The following is a 21507-nucleotide window of genomic DNA, read 5'->3' as shown; positions in this document are numbered from 1 at the left end:
AAGGCATGGATTTGGTGATGGGGAAAGGGACTGCCTTACCATCTCTGTTTCATGAAGCTTTCTGTTTATGTGAAGTATAGCAAAAATATATGATTTCCCTATTTGCACTGGGGTGTTCTCAAGCCTTAGCTCAGAGCTGGGGACTTACTGCTTTCAGGACTTTTGCAGTTGTGGGATTTCATCTTGTTTTTCAACTGCTGACAAGCAGAAGAAAGTATCTGTGAATCAAAACAGAAACTGAGACCTTTGCTGAAAGAAAAACATACCCCAAATTCTGTACCTTAAGCAAAAATCAAATTTATAAAGAGTTTTCTGAAATTACAGCAAATATAATCACAGAATCACAGAATATGCTGAGTTGAAAGGGACCCACAAGGATCATCCAACTCCTGGCCCTGCACAGGACACCCCAAGAATCACACCCTGTGCCTGAGAGCATTGTCCAAATGCTTACTGAATTTTGTCAGGCTTGGTGCTGTGATCAGTTCCCTGGGGAGTCTGTTCAGTGCCCAATCACCCTCTGGGTGAAAAAACATTATTCTAGTATCTAGCAGAAGTTCTGGTGGTTGGGTTTTTTTTTTTCCCCCAGATTATAAATTACTTATTTCAACTGAATTTAAACCAATTCCTAATTAGCTGATTTCTAACTTAAGTTAGTGCAAACCAAGATCATTACCCAGTAAGTCACGAATAGTAGAAACTTAATTTTGGCAAAACAAAGGTTTTACTGAAGATGCCAGATCTTCCAGAAATGATCTTGTCCAATTTTTCAGGGGATTTCTGAGTAAAATAACAGTTGCTGCCCAGAGTACATCAGTGCTAGGCTTTGACTGATAAAGGTCAGAGGGCATGCAGAAATCTTGGCTTCCCAATCAATGCACAACCCCCTTTCCAACACAGTGACTGTGTGAGGAAGGGTCTCTCCCTCCCCATTTCCCCTGAGGTCTGACACGACATGACAGATCTGTCACCTCCAGGCCTGTGAGAAGTGACATCCAGCAGGTTTGCTGTGATGCTGCTTTAACAGTGATTGAAGAGCAAAACTCGATTTGTAAAAGCGTTCACAATTCCTCCATACCCATCAAACACGAGAAAAAAAATCTGTCAGAAGCTGTTCTGTCCCAGAAAGGAGGGAGGGCTGGCACCAGGGCATCAGATGAGGAAAAAAGGCACTGCCATCAGCTGGCAGTGGGCACCAGCAGCCACCCTGGGCAGGCTGCCCAGCCACCTCAACTCAGAGCTGCAACAGGAGCTGGAGCTTGGCCCCTTCATTCAGTTCTAGGCTCAAACTCCTGCTCTTATTGTCTTGCTGTGGCTCTGTGCGACAGCGTGGGGACAACAGGGCTCACTGCTTATTCTCTGACACTGCTGTGCTGGGCTTGGCATGGAGAGACTCAATGTGCTAAAGCAAAAAGCTCACTCTCCCAATGGCAGAAATGTCTGTTTCCTAAGGTGGACTTCTAAAACAGCCAAGGTGAAGAGAGATATGGAATGGCACCGGGCCACAGTTCAGAGAACAAAGCTGGAGCTGGCCAAGTGTTGCCTGTAACAGAATGCAGAATGGGTTGAAAGGTGTCAAACTTTTAAAATTCTTTCTTTCTCTTTCTCTCTCTGCATAAATATGCATACAAGCATGCATATATATTTTTATATATGTCCATATGTGTGTTTGTGCATATTAAAATGAGGCCTGAACAAGCCTACAGTGAAAAACTGTGATGAATTTATTCTGGCTTTGTCATTGTCTCTCTTAAGCAAAGTACAAAGTTAGGTAAAAGGAAATACTCCCTCTTAAAATGAAAACTTCCCTCCTGCAAAAGCACTTTATGGGATCATGCTGTTTGTTTGCCCATCTTTTTGCTAGTTCTTCACAAACAACTCTGGAGCAAACTGGCAATTTTCAGACAAATTTTAAGTCCAAAAGATCTATTTCTGTAACTTTCATGAGAATCAATATCTGCATGAAGACAGACCCAATAAAAAATGTGTAACTGTAAACAAGTTGTGGCAATTTTCCCCCACATTCCAGCCAAATTACTAGGAAATAGAGGAAACAGCCCCAAGCACAAATGTGAAGGAAATGAAGTTATACCAGTCCTGCTACTGATACTACAAATCATTTAGTCTTAAAAAATAATAATAAATAAATTAAGAATATTTTTACAAAATCATAGACATAATATGTATTAAAAAGAAGCAAAAGACTGAAATTTGCTAGGCATGACTTTGGATAAAGACTTTAAACATGCCTTGATCTATTTATTTCCTATATTCAAACAGTGATATCACTGGATATGAGAAAATGTAGTTTCTAAAACTTTCTACAAAAGGAAACCAGAACTTATTAAATTAACAAAGTTCAAATTAAAGACTTGTATTTATGAAGGCATGGTATAAGGATAATTAAAATTTCCAGAGAGAAATTAAGTGGAACCAATTTTATTAAGAAGCATCATGTTTTTTAGAATTGAGATGAGAATTCTGTTGCCAGCAAAAAGAAAAAAAAAAAAAAAAGAAAAGAAAAAAAAAGAGAAAATATTGTGATTTTGACATCAGTCTTTTAAGACATGACTCCAAGCTGATGCCTCACTTCTAAATGACTCCAGAGTAGTTAAATCTCTTTGTTAAAAGCACAGACCCTCACTGAAAAGGCCACAGCAGAATCTGTGATAGCTTCAGAGTATGTAAAAATCATCTGTTCCTAAACATGTTCTTCCAAAAAATAGTGGTTTATAAAGAACTGCTCAGGCAGATCAGGAGAAACAATATAAGCAGCAAATGCCTGAAACCAACTCTTTTAGACAACAGTTAAACACTTTTAAACTGCAAGATACACTGACTATAAACTGCCCTTTTCTCGTATTCTAATATGATATTAGCAGATTTAATCTAAGTGTAGTTATAAAACCTTAATAATTCTATTAAAAATATATTTCAAAAAGGTGATTTTGAATGCAGCAAAAGGTGGACTATTGAATTTCAGACAATGCTAATAAGCCAGGCTTTTTCTAAACACAAAGTTTTGTGTTTCTCTAGTGAGCTCATGCCCAGCTCTGTGAGCTTCAGTGAGCTGCACAAGGATTGCAAACTCTGAATTTCAAGGTCTGAAGCTCCCCTGTTCCAGTCCTAACACTGGTGTTCAAGTAGTAGGCAGGTATTACAGAACACCAGAGAAAACAGAGAAGAAAGCTGCCCCTTCAAAGCCCCATCAGAAGCTGTAGCTTTCTATGCAATCCATATAAAGGGCTTTGTTTTTAATTTGTTTTTAATTTTTCAGTTCTTCTGTATCAGTTGGTCTGTCCTTATCTAGTATCTTGCAACATTTGTTCTGCTGCAAGGGAAGTTTTAGTTGTGCAAGAAAAGGTTTCCACATTAACAGGACCTTTTCTCTTGTCATGATACCAGCCTAACACAATTATTTTAACAGTTTACCAAATTTTAACTCTTGCTCTGATGCTCTACAACAAAACTGTAAATTCCTGAAAAAAATGCTTATGGTGGAATCTTCAAGTTTTGAAAGCATGTATGGTAGGAATATTGGAAAACCCTTAACTGTATAAGCAGAACCACACAGCACAGTGACAAAAATTGATTAAAACTCTCCGAAATAAAGAGGGCTTGCACAGTGACAGATTGAGAGCATACAGCAATTATCTCACTTCATGATAAGCAAATTGGTAGAAGACTCAAAACTGCAAAGGCTACTGAATGTCTGCTGTGCATTCTCTCATGGGTTAAAGCAATTTTTAACTTTCAGGCTGTGGCCTCTAAGAATAAGCAACAAGTGGCAAACTTCCCAGGACAACTGGTACTGGATGGATGGATGGATATATGCATTACAAGTCACTTCAAGGCAGGACAACACCCACACAACACCACCATCAACTTCACAGTGGCAAAACAAATCAAGCAGGAGATCAGAAAAGAAGTAGAAGGGTGGAAAAGTGAGTGCCAAGCAAGCTGCTCAGTAACAAGGAAAACAAAGAGCTCAGTTTAGTATTCTTATTTATGCTTTCACATGTGCACTATGGGAGCTCTATCTTAAAATAAATGTTTAACTTCAAATACTTTTGTCCTTGGTTTGGGAGGCAGACTCCCTTGCATTGATGCAGCACTTGTAGTTGGTTTGGGGTTTTTTATGCTTTTTCACCTGAGGCAAACAGATAAATATTTCATCACTTTATGTACTATCAAGGGCCTTTTCATGCTACTAATAAGGAAGCAACGCGTTGCTAGCAAGAACAAACAACTGATTAGTTGTGAAATAGTCCCACTGATACTGAAACTATCTGGAAATTTAGAAAAAGGAAACTGTTGTCTGGTGAATCCCTGAATGTTGTTGTGTCTACTTTTATATCTGTGCATTCTGGACAGAGAGTAAAATAAATGAGAGACTACTTAAGATTTACAGCTTTACTTGCTTTTTAAGGTCACACTCCCTTAGTGAGTAATTGTTCATCCCGGCACTTGCTGCCACTGAAAGAGTTGATAGCAACTATAATGCTAAGTCAGTAGTGATAGAGATGTATGTCCCCAACCCCCAACAACTTACAGCTGAGGGAGAACAATGTCTCGTGCATCTTTCAATTTTCTCTTACATTTTTAAGCTGGCAAATGCGTTCTGAAGGAAAGTCACCTTCACACACACACAGGTATTGCCACAGTTATACCCATAATTAATGCCCATTTTCACAATCAAACTAATTTTTATCAGTATTTTTTTATTTTTGATATGTCAAATGGCATTGATGCAAAGAAAAAAAATTGTTTTGTGATGGCTTTTCCAATCTGCATCATCACTTTTATTCCAAGCTATCAATTAACATCATGCCTAATTTGTCACAATTTAAAATGAAGCATGTAGCAATGTTTAGAGGCAGAGTCATGACATTCGTGTTTGGCTGAGGCAGTGGTCACTAGCTGTCTCAATTTATCACTTTTAATTTAAACTCCCATGCCAGTGATTTTAATTCTTAAAGCTATGACTGGCATTTATGGATTTCAAAATCAAAGGGAAAATAAGCTCCAGTTAGGAATTCAACCACTCAGATCAATGAAAACTTGTTTTATAACTGAGAGTGCTCCACTGAAATCCCATCTGCCTGACAGAAGGAATTTAATGTTTCAAACAGTTCCTTTCCCACTTTAAACTGAGAGTAACTTTTTATTGCAGCACTAAGCCACTACTTGCTGGACAGATGCAGACTATTGATGTGCTCTCAGGAAATCTTGTGAAGCAAGTAAAGGTGAGTGCATCAACCTAAAGAACCATGCACAAATAACCAAATGTCGATCCCTGAACTGTCTGATTGTTGTTGCTGTTTTCTTTTTAGACAACTATTTCACTGCTGGAAGGTAGCAGCAAAAACTTAAGAGAAATTCCTAAATGGAAGAACACGCATCATATGAATTTATTGTGAAAATCAAGGTCAGTTAAATTTCTGAACCACTTACAAGTTGAATAGTCTGGATTATTTGGTCCAATATCTCACAATTAGCAGGTAATTTGAATTAAAAAAGTTAAATCGATAGGTACATATTTTTAAATTTTATTACTTGCTAAAATATGTACAAAATAAAGACTGAATAGAGACATCCACATGTCTGTGTATAGTGGTGTCATAAAAATACTCACCCACTCATGTCAGAAAAATAGAGAGTGAAGGAGAGAAACAGAAGTCCACATATTCCACACTACTCTATATTACACAATAAGAAACAATCTCATTGTATGGAAACCGGGAAGTAATTGAAAAATGTTAAAATAGACTTCATTTGGATATTTGGACAGAATGCTTTGTTTCTTCTTCTGTTTTTTAGGTTTGTTTCCTTGACCACAGTTTTCCATCCAGAAAGAGATGCTACAATTTTTTTAGTAATTCATAATCTTTTGGTGAATCATTTTTTTGTTTTAAGATCATGAGTGTCCCCAAACACGGAAGATTCTTCCATATTTTAGCTGTGAAATAGCCAAAAATGATTTGAGGGCAATTCTCTCTCTCATAAGTCTCTCTGTAAATCCTTGAATTTACAGGATTATCTACCCCCACTCTACAACTCTGAGCTGGTTCCCTTCCTAATTTATCATCCAGTAAAGCAGCCAAAAGGAGCCTGCTGCACTCTGTAATAAAATGTCCCATACAGGAAAAAAGCTTCAAGAGAAAAAACCTGCATGGAAAAGCAGTCACCAGAAGTAAAATAATCTCTTGTATTAAAATCTGGAGAATTCATATGACTGCAGAGAAATTCATTATATTCTTGTTTCCTGTTACAAATGCTGTAGTTTTTACAAGGACTATCATATATTGCTATAACTCAGAATAATGGAATCTTTTCATACTTTAAAGTCCGAAGAGTATGCTGTAATAACATTTACCCTTATTAAGTCTTTTTATCTTTAATTATTGCAAAGGTATCTAAAAACCCCCAATAGATAAGCAGGACTTTCTAAGTAGAAAGAACAAAAAAAACCCCAAAAATTTCCATGGAAAATATGAAAATATTTCCACAAAATTATATATTTTTAATAGCAAACAGAAAGATGTTAACATATTAGCCTGTATTTAGTTTTAGTTAGACTAGTGAATCAGTGAAAAACTATTTTTTCACACTATTTATACATATATTGAAAGACTTTTTTTATAATATAGGGATGCACATAGAAACAAAACTACATATAGTATTATGCTTTTTTACCCTTCAAATATATTTAATTATAGAAAAAAATTACAGACTGATATTTTAATTAATCTTCTATCAACTGAGACTAATAGTGACTTGCTCGTAAAAAATGACATATATTCCACTCACTCCAATTTTTTGGAAGATGCTAGCATTATTCTCTCTGAAACTGCCTTAGAAAGCTACATTTTTCATGCCTGACAATACAACCATCATCTTAAAAGGAAAACAGATTTTATTCACAGTGCTGCTTAAAAGAGCACAGCTTTATTATGTTTATGAGAATGTAAGGATCATCTAGGAAGTTTATCCAGAATGCTACTATAGATATAGAAGACCAGTATCTGCATGGATTTCTCATGCAGCAGCCTTTTAGAATTGTTCATCACCCAGAATTGTGGCTGTAACATCCCTGATGTTTAGCTAGGCATGTCAGGCCCTCTTTACAAACCAGCTGTGCTACAGATCAGTGGTTAACAGAAAATGAAGAATTATAAAAGGAGATCATGAAGTAAATGTGATATTAGATAAGGTGCTCAACAGCTAAATCCATAAAACCCCCCGCAGCTTGGCCCCAGCCCTGCAGAGAAGTGCACTGAGACACTTTGGAATGGGATGGAAAAACCTTACAGTTCATGGTAATGCCTTAGTGGTGTGTTCGGGGCAGGGCTGGAGGTGTTGGGACCCAACTTCCTTTCACACCAGCTCCTATGGGTTGCACCATGAGAAACTGTTCACAGGGCAATTGAGCTTCAAAAATCTCACAAACATTCTTTTGTTTAGCTGAGATGAATCAATCCTTCAGTATTAGTGTGCTCTTGCATGCAGCAAAGGTTTCCATTGCCACTGGCACCACTGAACCTGACTGTTCCAGGAAAAGGCCAGGGAGACGAATGCAGATAAAACCCTGCTCTTCTGTGAGACAGAATTTCCCAGCACAAAAATAATACACATCAGGGAACTATGCTAATACAACTCTGCAGTCACATACATTCTCTAAAAAGGTACAGATTTTCATCTTTCATGCTCTCAACTTGCTTCGACCAAAAAAAAATTCACTTCCAATTACAAGCAAGGGTATTTAAAGCTAAATACTGTCAAACACCACATAAGAAAAATGTGATTTTCTCTATTTCCTTTCCCTGAAGATTTCCTATTCTAGTCAGAGTTATATTATTTATAAACTGAAATAAATACTTTCCGTAAATTTGCATAGAGGGATGCTGAAATATCAGTTAAAATATTTTTCCCTTTTAGAATAAATCATATCTATGAATGAGATATCAAAAATTCATCTCATGTCTAGTTAGTAAATGACATTTCTAGCTTGACAGAAAAACGTATGAATTGAGGGAAAAGACAAACTCATATTTTCTCTATTGTTGATAGACTGCAGCTCATAATCCTTGAACTGAATTTCCTCAATCCCAGTACTCCCTTACCCTACCCTGTAAATTTGGTTTTTTCAGTCCTCATTGATCTTGAATTACAGGCTAAAAGAAAGAAGTGTTAGAAAATTTTAGGAGAACAATCTAATTTTAAATAATGGAGCTTGGAGTTTAACATTATGTATATAAGAACCAGTTACTGGAATTAGACAATTTGTTTCCCAGATAAATTTGAGCTAATATAATATAATGATAATTCATTTCTAAACTGTAAAATTCGGTATTGGAAACTGGCTGAACAACTTGTCAGTAGTTTACAGGAACATAAAACAGCTGTTTGCCATGTATAAGAAGTTAGAATTTATAAATCATCTAGAACACGCTCATTAATCTCTGAACACTTCAATACAATTACAGATCAAGCTCATGATTTAGAAGCTGTTGCATGCATTATTTAAAATAATATGGAAAATAAAAGTTTAAAAATACAACTTCATATTCAGACAGGATTAGCACAAAGACAAATCTTGCAAATGTAAATTAATTCAAAGAATGGGACTTAATTAACATTGCAGCAATTTATAAGGTTTGCCATTAACTTCAGCAGAAAAGTTGTGACTAATTATCCAGGTACTGTGGATGAAGGCAAAAGAACTAAGCAAGAGTAGAGGAGACAAGAGGAGTGTTCAGGAAACATGAGTAGAGCTGGGACTACCATGCATTTTTATCCAGTGGGACATCTGTAACTGACTGGTAGTGAAACAGCTTTGGGACATTAAATCTGATTTTGCAATTAGAGATTCCTTGTAAATATTTGCTTTAAAACCTCAGTTTTAAAATGCTGGGTGGTTTAATGTAAAAGATGACATTGTTATTTCAAGGAAGAAATACAGTGATGAAATTAGTCCAATTTCCTGAATACATGTGTTTTTAAAAATTATTAAATTTTTTAGGGTTTTTTTTTTTCACATCACAAATGATTTTATTACCGTGGCTCGCTCTTTCACTCAGATTTGCCATGGGAATGGTACTGTGTGTCATATTTGTTCTCCTTTTGGCTATCCTGACTCTACATGTAGACAGCAAAATAAAACACTTGTATGTGATGCAATGTATGCCACTTTAGCAAGTGAAAACAACAAAAACAGAATAGTCTGAACAGCCAGTCCTTCACAGAATTAGTTGCACTTTGCACCAGGTCAAGAAGTATGAAAAAGATTTTCAATGGTTTTATTGAAAAAGTCCACTTTAGAACCTCTAGCCATGTCTTGAATATCTGATAATATCCCTGCTTAAGTGAAGGTTTTAAGAGAAGCCTTAAAAGAAGAGAAACAAAAAAATATGCGTATTAAATATGCAAAAATCAGTTCTCACTGGAAACCAAAGATTGCATGCTAGATGGAAATAAGATTTAGCAGATTATGAGTGTGGCTTTTTTCTCCCTTCTCTTGCTCCTGGCTAACCAATGCACCCCTAATCTTGACACTTCTTGCATCTCTCTGCCAGATGAGGATTCAGACTCAAATATGATTTAAGTCTCTCTTCAGCCAGATGTTTTTAAATACAACACGTATTTCTAAAAAAAATATTAAGTATGCATACCCTGGCTAACTATAAACTTTTCAGAGGAGCAATCTTTATTATTCATTCATAGGAGCACAGCAGAAATTTTACCACAGTAGGAAAACATTTAAATATGTAACACAGATATGCAGATAGCAAACAGATGTCTCGCATTGTTAGTCTGGGCAGAAAAAGGTAAAAGCATGTTATTAGAAATATCTGGAAGCTAACAGAGCTGTAAAATAAACTTCTCAAGCTTAGGCAACTGTGTAAATTTGAGTCTGCTCTCATTCCAAAGTGCACAATTTAATGCCATTATTGTATATAAATTAAAACTATTTCCAAAATGTGAGCCTAAGGCAAATGCATATGAAAGAGTCAAGAGTTGTTGAGTAAATGCAATGAAGAAACTACTTTTAAGAAGAAAATGAATCAGGCAAACTGCTAACAACATTATTGCTTTAAAGACCCAAAGCATTATCAGAATTGGTTTGTGATTTCCCTTGTCCTTCGTTTTGAACACACTGCCCAAAGATTTATGTGAAAGTCATGACACGTACAAACGCAATTTGTGTCAGATTGACCATTAAGGTCTTCCTTTACTACACTCGAGCAAAATCACTCCTTTTACCAAGAATGCAACAGAAATCTTCATTTCACATATTGGAAACACCAGTTTCCTTTGGTTTCTTGTTGCTGTTGTTTTTTCTAGTTTGCTTGGTTGGTTTTGTCTTTTTTAATGAAATATCTTTCAGAAATTTTTAGGTAACCTTTGAAAACAGAAGGTTCTTGATGTAGCTCTGAAGATTTCCCCGAGTTGGTCAATTAACACTTGTTGCAGAAGTTTCTTATTCACCAGTTTATATCTGAAATATCTTGTTCCCTACCCTGACTGGAATACTCAATAGCGATCCTTCCCACTATATATCATTCACTGTGAGAGGTTCCAGATAACTGAAATGTGCTTAATTATCCTAACATGGTTCTTAGATGAGTTTGGAGATAGCACCAATGAGCTTATTTGACATTCTAGTTAAAATCACCACAGTCAATAAATACACATCTCATTCTTAGGGATTTTAATCACGTGCTGAATGCCCTTCACAGATACTGACTACAATAGGAACAAACAAAATCGAGGCATATTTCTTATCTCAGTGCTATGTGCCTGCCAATTTCTTTGTAATGACTATTTTACATATTTCTCCACAGACGCCCCTTTCACAAATTGAAATAAACTATTATTATTAAATATAAAATTGTTGCAGCACTTGGGCATTGCAATTTAGTGCCTTCAACTTAAATCAGAAATTTACTGAAAATGCATGTCATGGACAAACTGTTAATGGTTATAAATAATGGTTTACTCTACAAAGAAAGAAACTATTATAGAAGCTGAAAGAACACACTGGTAAGTAAATTGTGGGGAAAAAAAATACAGTATTGATTAACCTTTCCCGTTCTCATTCAAACTCTAATTTAATTTTGTTCTCCTCATATTGTACAAGTTAGAGGAACATATCTTAAAAGATATGCATTGGCTGACTCATAGCTAATTCTGGTGTATGGGAAATGAAAGTAAATGCAACCAGGTTGATTTTTGCTGCCTTAAAAAATGACTGGCCATCCATATTTTCCAGCAGAAAAAGAACATATCTGTTAAAAAATTTATAAGCATAAAAAAAATTTCAAGAAATAAATCAAGATTGTTTCAAAAGCCACTTTTCTCCCATGAATACTGTAATCAGGCATATGTGCAAAGAAACATCAGCTACAAGCATTGTAACTGTACAGAGGTGACCAGCAGATGAAAATCTGTGATTACTAACTATCTTGCACAAAGACCTTGGCTCCAAACTCTTAATTCTGGCAGACCTGAGCAAGTCTGAGAACTGAGATGCAGAATTTCTGCCTTGTGGTTTTCTTTCCAATTGAAAATTCTTAATTTATATACACACTGATATAAATATGTATACTCACATCATTAAACACACTGAATATTCATTGCATAATGCTGAATTCCTTTCAAAAATGTATTGTGTAAATGTATTGTTCAGAAGTGACTTAAAATAGAGAGCATGCATCTCGAGCTTTCTTAAAACTGTGATTTTTACTATCTACACATCACATTCAGTATAGATATTTACAGACCGTCCCTAGGCAGTTACCAGCAAGTTGATATTGCTCTTCAAATTTTTCATGAAAATAGCATCAGCAGTGCTGATAACAGTGCAGTGTTGGGTGGAACTATCAATGCAGCTGCAGATACCCAGTAAACAAATGCCATAGATTTCTTATTTATTGTCATCTATGAAAATTTCTTTCTTCCATGTGGCCTTGAGCTCTGGAAATGTCTGATGGAAAGTTTGGTTACTGCTTCATAACTGTCTTTTATGTGACCTGCTAGTCCAATAATCAGCCATTAGAAAGTGCTGCTCCTTTAGATAGATTAGCTATTAACATAAACTATTTGGAAGATGGTTCAAAGGGCTTCATCATGTCATTATCAAAAGAGAAGCCTTCTTGACTTTAAAGGTACAGAGGACAATCTTGTCTAGAGATTTGAGACTCGGGGGCAAAAAAGGAAACTTAACTTTTGATTAGGGTGAAAGTTGGATGCTATTGTGGGAATCAATTTAGGATGAGTGAACAGGGAACTCCCCTGCCACCCCAGTGAGGATCCTGAAACTCTACTGTCACCAGCCAGAAGGATTAATCCTAATAAACTGTCCTGGTAGTGTTACTGAGAGACAGAATGACAGTCAGATGAGGCTCTTAACCACTTACACCATCTCCACAGTGATTATACTACTATATGCCATTAATTCATGGTGATACAGCCATGTTTATTCCTGGAAGAGACACTGAAATCCTTCCATGTATTCCTCAATTCCCACAGCAGTGAGTAATAAGAGGTTGCTCTTTCTACAGACTATCTCCACGGAACTACGAATATGTCTGAGAAGCCACATGTACTAGAAATTGGCCTTATTTAGAAAAAAGAATCAGATAAAGGCAAGCACTTTCAAACACTGGCAAGATTTTACCATCAGATTAGGAAACATCACTTAGGATTTTACCATCAGATTAGGAAACATGACCTAGGATGTATTTGCCACTGGCTCACGTAAAATAAGATGTATTAGACAACAGAATCCTGACAGATTTTCACTTTCAGACTGAAACTCTCAGCTGTCAACACTAGACAGACACTGAAAAATGAGCCAGGTGTTTAATACGGGCGAGTTAGGGTGTGTGCCCTCAGAGTGAAACCTCTTGCACCTCAGATTCTGCCAGCTGGTAGCAGGTCTTTGATGTCACAGAGACCAGAGTCACCCACAGACTGCAGGACTGAGAAAGGACAAGTCTTTCCAGGATGAAGTGGCAGAAGGAGAACTCCTCCATTGTAAACTTTCCACCGCTTGGGATATGTGTCATACTCCCACTCCTTGTGTAATGTTAAAACCCTCTCTGTTCTAAAGGAATAGAACATATGAATGCACACTGAGTGAATGCATACATGGACTGTTATTTGAAAACAGGAACTACTGTTTTAAGTTCTGTTTTGCTTAATTATTCATTATTTACTACTTTAATTATGCATGAAAAACCTCAAGTACTTCTGAATCTTCTTTAGGCAATGCAGACACTGTGGCATGCTAGGAAAGTTATATAGTGAGATGTCTCTTCCTTCCATTAGTCATAAGAGAAGCATAAATTACAATTCAGCATATAATTCTCTGCTTTTTCACACAAAGATTTAAAGTCGACTGAGCACAATTACTTTGTACTCAGCATATTTACTGCTGTATAAAACTTTCTCTCTCCCATAAAGAAAAGGCATCCAGGCACTTTTCTGAACAACAGCATTATAGAACATTTTTTGATGAGGCTTTTTGTGAAAACATGTTTTGTCTTTCAGTTGTTTACAAATCACTTTAGCTGTGATTTGAGAAAGTACTTAATATGTGCTATGTTCCTCCTTGAGCAGGAACTTTGCTTAAGTGCTTTTCTGAGCAGAATCATGTTTATCTATCCGTTTATCTGAGTTTAAAGTAGGGATTATTCTGGTATCTCAAAACATTTTGAAACAAAGCTACTCAAGAGTAGCATACAGATCACTTCCCTCAGCTCTCCATCTGCAACACTTGTGGTTTTTAACACACCCTGCCCCATCCTGCTTTGCTACACTGGCTGGACAAGGCACAGCACATGCTGTGATTGTACAGGACCATAAATAAATAGATTTTCTTTGCTAACCAGTCAACAGGCAGGCTGACTTGTCAGTCAGCTGGTGTTTTTAATACAGAAAGCAAACCTCACATAGTTCCACTCTGCTTTTCAACTTGCAGAGCTAACCAAGGGCTTGGTGACTCTAAGGAGTCATTCTTCAGAACTGTGTTGAATCCTTTTCACTGTTATCAAACTTGCGTTGGTTGAGGGGTTTCTTTATGGTGCCTGACAAAGTGACCACAGAAATTTTGTTTCCTTATGAAGCTGAGGGGAAAAACACAAGCCTATGGATGTCAAATTGTATCAAATTAAAGGAAAAGGTAACAATATTGCCAAGTGAATTTTAGAAGACTTACTGATATTAAATAGTAATTATTTGTAGTATTTGGTCAGGTCTGGTAATGCTTTAGACATCAAATTACAGAGAATTTTGAGGGATGCAGTTTGCAAAGCCTTTTTAAACTGTTACTTTCCTTTAGACTGCTCCTTGTCACTGTTAAAGCTGAGTACTGCACTTAGTCGTGTTGGTACCTGTGACTGCACGAGGAGGCAGTTAAGATTTTAATATTAGTTGTGGTAGGGCTCTGTGCATAAAGATGAGTTTTAATCACTTTTGAATTAGTTCACTTCTCCTGTCAGTAAATATTCCCCCTCTTTGGTGCTCTCAGACTACCCACTTCACTAATGTGGCAGAATACAATTCTTCAGTTGCTGTGGATGCCCACAGAACTCTTCACCGGATTACTTTATTCAGCAAAATGCCGACAGCAACATTCTTCTCCAAAAAGAGAGAAAACCCCCTGAAGAACAAGCTAATAATTTTTCATGTTTAATGATGAATCTCTTGATTTCACACAAACCATCCAAAAGGAAAGACCACTAGAGGGAAGTAAATCCAATATGCTCAAAGAAAATAAAATGCCAGCTGCTTTAAATTATTGTAGCTAAGAGAATGGTCTGGATTTGCAACAGCTGAAGGTTTTGGTCTATATTCCTAACAAAGATAAGACAACTGAATATAACAATCTATATCTTTATAAAGAGGCCTTGCACTTCATGCAATATACATACCAAAACCATTAAAACAGTGTGTAGGAAAAGACTGCATATAAAAAGGTAGTATGAACATGGGATAAATATGTTGTGCAAGTATAATTTATTATACACCTATATCTTTCACATTACGCACACATCAAATGCAAAAAATTTCATTTAAACCAGTATGTTTGGACTTCTGGTAAAGCAGTCATTGAAAAAAATTATATACTTTTGATTTGTTGGCATGTCATATGTTTAATCTTGGATCTTTGTTTTCTATGAATATGCGCACAAACCTGCAGCATCATGCAATAACTACTGTCCATTTCATCAGAATTAAGATTATAAGGAAAGACTGCAACAGTGAGTTTATAATAAAATCTCTCCACTGTTCCAAAGTTTTAATTCTACAGCTTACTTTTCTGAGGTTGGATACCCTAGCTTTTTCCATATCCGTTCTTATTTATGACTAAAAGTAACTCACAAAAAATGTTTATTGCTCTCTCAATACTTTCTATAAACAAAAAACTCCATGAATTTTCTTCCACGCTTCATACAACAGTGTATTTTTTTTTTCTTGTCCTTTTAAATATATAGTCACCATGCTTACCATTTTATACAACTACACAGTCTGTAAGCATACAGAAATGGTTTTATCTTTATAACTACATTTTATAGATGACTTCATTTCATTTATTACAGTGCTTTCTCCTGCAAAGCTGTCTCTTTATATCCAGATAAACTGACAGATATTCTGAAAATCTGGTCTTAAATTCTCTGAAGCCCTTCCACTAGCATTTTTAGTAATGTAAGAATTATTAAAGGGAATGCAAACAGTCTAGAGTTTACTGTCAGTGTGTCAAAAATTATCAAAACATTGGTCTTTTCCCTGTTTTGAGTAAACTGCAGTGAAAATCTATATCCTTAAACCAGGGACAGACAACAACAAAAGACATTATTTTTTATAAGCCTACCACTTAAATACACATCACAAGCTGTGTTCACACAGCTGTTATCCACTTCAAAAATGAACTGTATTTCAGGTGACCTCCACCTGGGCGAGCCTGCATTTAATACCATGGAGCAACACATCTAAAAGGAAGTTTACATAAGGCAACTTTCTGGCACCTCACTTTTCCCCTTTAGTGAGAAAGAAAAAGGGAGATGCAGGTTTCCAACATGATACATTGCCTCAGTGCTTCAGGCAGTTCTCAGTGCAAGGCCTATATATCATTAGGCATCTTATATAATTAGCTCTTCTGTTACCATCATGGACAGTGAGTGAGTGGGTTTTGTGCTTCTCCTAATCCATTTTAATGAATATTATTAGTATTACCATCTCTGTCATTATCATCATCATCATCACCATCACAGCAAGCTGTTAATTTTTGTATGCCCAAAGGCAAACAAGTCATTACTTACTCATCAACAAAACTACTTGTCCCATATACACAGGTAAGCAGATTTTTGCTAGGCTGTTCAGTCAAAGAACCCAGAGCCTCCCTACAAGTGGAACATAACAGGATCCTCCTGAACATTAGCACTTTTACTAAGCAGAAACAGATTATCAAATGTGTTCTACTCAAAACAGTAGTTCTTCCAGCTCAGTTCCTGTTCTGCATTATACACTTCAGCTGCAGTTGCAATGTCACTGCACAGCAGGTGAAAAACATTTCTAGAACAAATGTCAGCAAGGGATGATTTTGAAATAACCTTCTTTTCTACAGTTACACAAGCCAGAAGAGAGCAGTGCTATATGGATTGCATTGCTGGTAACCTATGATGCTGTTTCCTGGCACAGTAAGTATTTCTAAAGAAGAAAAAGTTGCAGAAATAAACAAAAAATAGAGAGCTCTTTTAGTTTCCCACATTTCTCACAAAGATTCACCTTGGACATGAATTCAAACTGAAATGGGGGCAAGAAAAAACTCAAAACAATAGTGCAAAGTTTACAATTACAGGAATAAAAAAGAATCTATTAGGATAGCTCACCTGAGGAAAGGGCTCATACAGATGCTGAAGTATCTTACAGTGAGGCAGTACTGTATTAATGCTATGAAACACAGATACCAAAGAAAGTAAGTTCACTTTCACTCTGCCTTTGAATTGTGTAATGGATAACCTGTGGTGTTCTACTCTTGCAAAACTGAAATTGCAAAAGCACCAGGCAGACTCCAGTCCTGATGAACCACTGACACAGCTGGTCTCAGACGGCAAAAGCTTGCACTTAATTTTAAACAGAAAGGTATGGGTGTGTGCCCTGTGTAATGGGGTCAAGGGCCAACTGCCAAAAGCATTTAATGCCCTCATCAGCAGAAGATGAAAGTCCTCTGGAAAGCACTTAAAAACATTTAGCAATCTGCAAAACACCCTAACTGGCTGACCCAGACTTCCAGGAAACAAAGGATCCCCAGAGTGAGTGCACAGATGACAGGGAGACACAGAGACAGACACGCAGTGCTGGCACTTACCGTCCTGGTCTGTGGTGACTGTGATAGCTGTGAACTGCTTGGGGGAGAAGCTCAGCTCTGACACCCCGTTGGTGGCCTCTATCTCAAAGGTGTAGTTGACGTGTGACACGAAGTCGAGCACCGTCACGGAGGAGTTGATGAGCCCCGTGTGCCTGGGGATGAAGCGGATGCCTCCCCCACAGATCTCGCACTGGCTGGCGTCCGACCCGCACTTCTTACAGATGACGCTGTAGGTGAGGTCCTTTCTTCCTCCAGTGTCACTCGGGGGGCTCCACTCCAGCATCAGAGCTGTTTCATTGATGTTAAAAACCACATTCCTCGGGGCAGAAGGTGGCCCTGCAGAGAAGGAGGGGAAAGCCTGTTAAGCCACTGGTATGTACTCTGGAGAAAAAAATTGCCTTAAGGCAATTATTTGCAACTAGAAGACACAAGAGTTATGTTTCAATAACAGACTCAATGTAAAAATTAAAAGTTATCTAAATACAATCCTTGAAAAAATGCAGGAACATTGGCGACATCATAAGAAGCTGAATAATCTAAATAACTTAGAATTAATTCGGAAAGAATTTAAGGCAACACAAAAATGACCTGATAACACAAATTTTCAATAAATGGCTCTTGATGCTGTGGGATACTGGGGCAGAGCTCAAACCACAAAGTTTATATCCTTATTTTATGTCTAGTAATGTAGGCTTTTCTGAGACTTAAAATCTTTGACGTTCTATAAGAGACAAATTGATTAATAAATAAATAACAGCTTTGGAATAACAACAAGAGCTAACATTTTTTGTATTAGTTCTGCAGTGCCAGATATTTCTTTCTCTCCTTCACTGCTTATCGCCAGGGATTTCTTTGCTGCTGTTCATTAACAGGGTTAGGTGGCAACAGGCCAAGACTATTAGGCACAAGAGACAGTTTACAAGTTTTCCTTCTTTCCCCCCTGGCATCTCATCAGCATCAGGATAACAGTGAAGACATTACCTTTGCAACTTAAAGGTCTAAAAGGATGACGACGAAGCAGGAGAAAAAGTCCTTCTTTAAGGCTGTGAGGAGGAATGCAAAGACAGTTGCAGCAGGCAGAGTGTGGGGAAGCTCTCACCCAACAAGCAGGTGGTAGAGCTGTCTGTGCACTGCCAGATGAACCACAAGTGACCCCTTTCCAATTTCCCACTCATCGCACAACAGTCAAGGAATGCCCAACAAGTTTTAAGCTGTTTGCTGACTTACTGTGTAGGATCACACGAAGATCACCTGAGGCTTGACATATACATATAAATATATAGAGTGATCTAGTGATCGTCTCCCTGTACTGAGCACTGGTGAGGCACCTTGAGTCCTATGCCCAGTTCTGGGCCCCTCACTTAAAGAAAGGCATTGAGGGGCTGGAGTGTGCCCAGAGAAGGGCAACAAAGCTGAGGAAGAGTCTGGAGCACAAGTCTGATGAGGAGTGGCTGAGGGAGCTGCGGGTGCTTAGCCTGGAGAGAAGGAGGCTCGGGGGGACCTTATCACTCTTCACAACTCCCTGAAAGGAGGGTGCAGCCAGGTGGGGGTCAGGCTCTTCTCCCAGGGAACAAGGGATGGACCAAGGGGAAACGGCCTCAAGCTGTGGCAGAGGAGGTTCAAGTTGGATATCAAGAATTTCTTCACAGAAAGGGTGGCCAGGCATTGGAATTTACTGTCCTCAGGGGTGGTGAAATCAAATTCCCTGGAGGTGTTCAAGAAACAATGGGATGGGGCACTTATTGCTGTGGTCTGGTTTACAAGGTGGTGATTGGTCAAAGGTTGGAGTGTGTGATCTTGGAGGTGTTTCCAGCATTGATGGTTCTACAATTCTATGATTCCATATCACATTCCACCCTTTAATGGAAGAACTTTACCACCTAATTATTTTTTAGATAGGAATTAATGAAGGGGTGAAGGAAAGGTAGAAATTGTTACAGGATATCTGAATAATCTTATCTCAATTTCTTGTTACATTATTCTTCTTCCACTTAACATGTTTCAACCAAACGCTTACAGATGTATGGTTCTCAAAACCAATTTGGACATAATCCCAAAATAAAAATTATGATAAGAAACATAGACTTGGAAAAATGAGAGGCCTCGTACGCCAGATGTTGATATATGTGAGATGACTGTGGTAAACTCAACTGCTGACCTCTGGGTTTTTTGGGCTGAGTGAGTTGAATAAGCATTATATTCTCAGCTCTCAATAAAATCACAGGGCTTCACCAATGGTTAGCAGAACTTGGAAAACTTTCAACTTGCTTTGCAGTTTTTGATGATTTATACAACCTGCCAATAGGACTTAAGAACAAACTTTTGATTGAGACACTTGTCGAACTTTGAGTGAGCCTTTCCTTACTTCAGAGTTTCTTAAGCAGACTGAAAGGCTACAAGGAACATTTACAAACGACACCAACTAACTTTTACACAGAGTGTAACATTCATAATTTTTAAGTGACGCCCTTTATTTACCTATGTGGCCTAAGTGTGGGTATAAAAGCTGGAATGCTTGTAAATAAAAAAGTTGGTATGGTGTGGGAGTGATAATGTGAACTAATAAACATTAAGCTTTTCTGTGAGCTGTAGTTCAGTTGCTTTTTCATTTCTGGTCTTTAGTTGTAACTTTTAATAACTGAGATTATGTTTTCATTATAATTAATTTTGCCCTTAAGTAAATGATGAGTTATCTGCTGAATTTCAAGCACTTGATAATTAAAATATATGGAAGCGTTACACTGCTTTGCAATTTTAGTGGATAAGTGTAAAATCTTTTGAATGGATGAGCATTTATTAATATATGTATCTATCCAGAGTTCACAGTTAATAGATCACCTAACTTCCCACAAAATCACTGTGAGGATGATGGTTCTAGCTACTCTGGAAAACAGTCCTGAGGTCAGAATAAGCTAAAACCAGCACACACTACTTCAGCTTCAGTTCTTATTATTTATGTTCAGAGGACAGGAATAATTATGTTTCCTCTAAAGCCATGCTGTGAAAATGAAATAATGACTGGGTCTTAACAAATTCCCACTGTTAAAACCATGGAGCAGTTTTAGGAATATGGAGGATGAGCCGTAATCGCACATCCATATGTGCATAACTTTAAGTGGATCAATAATCCTCTTGAAATAATTGGTAATAGTCATGCACTTAAAACTAAGCATCTGTGTAATTGCTTGAAAGATTGGAGTCAATGTTTTAAAACTGTCTTAAATTTAATCTTACATAAACTATAGATATTATGACAATGTGTCACCACAGCTCACGCTTTTTTTGTACTGTTTCATCAATTTTGGCAGGCCAAAACAGGATTTTTATGAATCTGGGCAGTAGGAGAGTTTTGTCTGGCTTTGTGGATTTTAATTTTCGATCAGATTTTCCTTGTGCTATATTAAATGGCATCTACAGAAGAACCAATACAGTAAATAAAATACTCTTTTAAAAATACATATTTTTCACTTGTACTAGAGAGTGAAGGTTCTTATAGTCATGATTTGGGACTTAATCCTCAATTGTAAGAGAAAACATGTATTACTGTGCATTCACATTTCAATGAAAAGGAAAACATTATCAATTATGTTAGAGGTGTCTTAAAGTATACGACTGTCCTCTTGAAAATGCAGGAAAAACCCTCAAACACACTTCATGCTCAAGGCCCCTCATGCCAATTTGCATGAGGATTAAATAGCTTTTTAATTGCTGTTAAATTATGCCAGTTAAACTGTGATTTCATGCAAATATTAAGCTGTAATGACATGCAGTGAATCATTTACTAAGATTTAGAACTTGGAACAAAGAGAGACAATTAATTGTAATCCTCAGATTCAGCTAAATTATGTGTCACTGGGCTTTTATGAACGTGGCCTGATTGCTTTCTTATCATTTATATATTATACAAAGATTATTGGAAAAACCTGGCAGCAATAACCCTTCTGCAGACATTTGTATGCTCTTGGGGTTTTCCTTATATTGATATTTAAGGAAAACAAGTATAATGGTGAAAATAAGGGATCCTTTCCTCATGGCAAAATTCATGACGTCAAATTTTATGCAAAAGAATAAAATACAGTTCAGATGGATGAGCAGTACAAAAACATGCAGCTCTTCTGCTGAGATGGAACTCA

The 21507-nt window shown here is 37.1% G+C and overlaps 1 protein-coding gene across 4 annotated transcripts in view; it reads right to left on the bottom strand.

The window, feature by feature from the left end:
- Nucleotides 1-21507, bottom strand: part of EPHA6 (EPH receptor A6) — a 388929-nt gene that overhangs the window by 181891 nt on the left and 185531 nt on the right. For all 4 annotated transcript variants that reach the window (XM_032095757.1, XM_032095772.1, XM_032095765.1 and 1 more), the window contains exon 5: nt 17375-17710. In XM_032095757.1, the coding sequence (XP_031951648.1) occupies nt 17375-17710 (336 nt within the window). The remainder of the gene's footprint in view (nt 1-17374; nt 17711-21507) is intronic.

This window comes from Corvus moneduloides, chromosome 2 (genome assembly GCF_009650955.1).
Source record: "Corvus moneduloides isolate bCorMon1 chromosome 2, bCorMon1.pri, whole genome shotgun sequence".
NCBI lineage: Eukaryota > Metazoa > Chordata > Aves > Passeriformes > Corvidae > Corvus > Corvus moneduloides.
The sequence above is the reverse complement of the archived record's forward strand: the minus strand, read 5'-3'. Positions and strand labels throughout refer to the sequence as shown.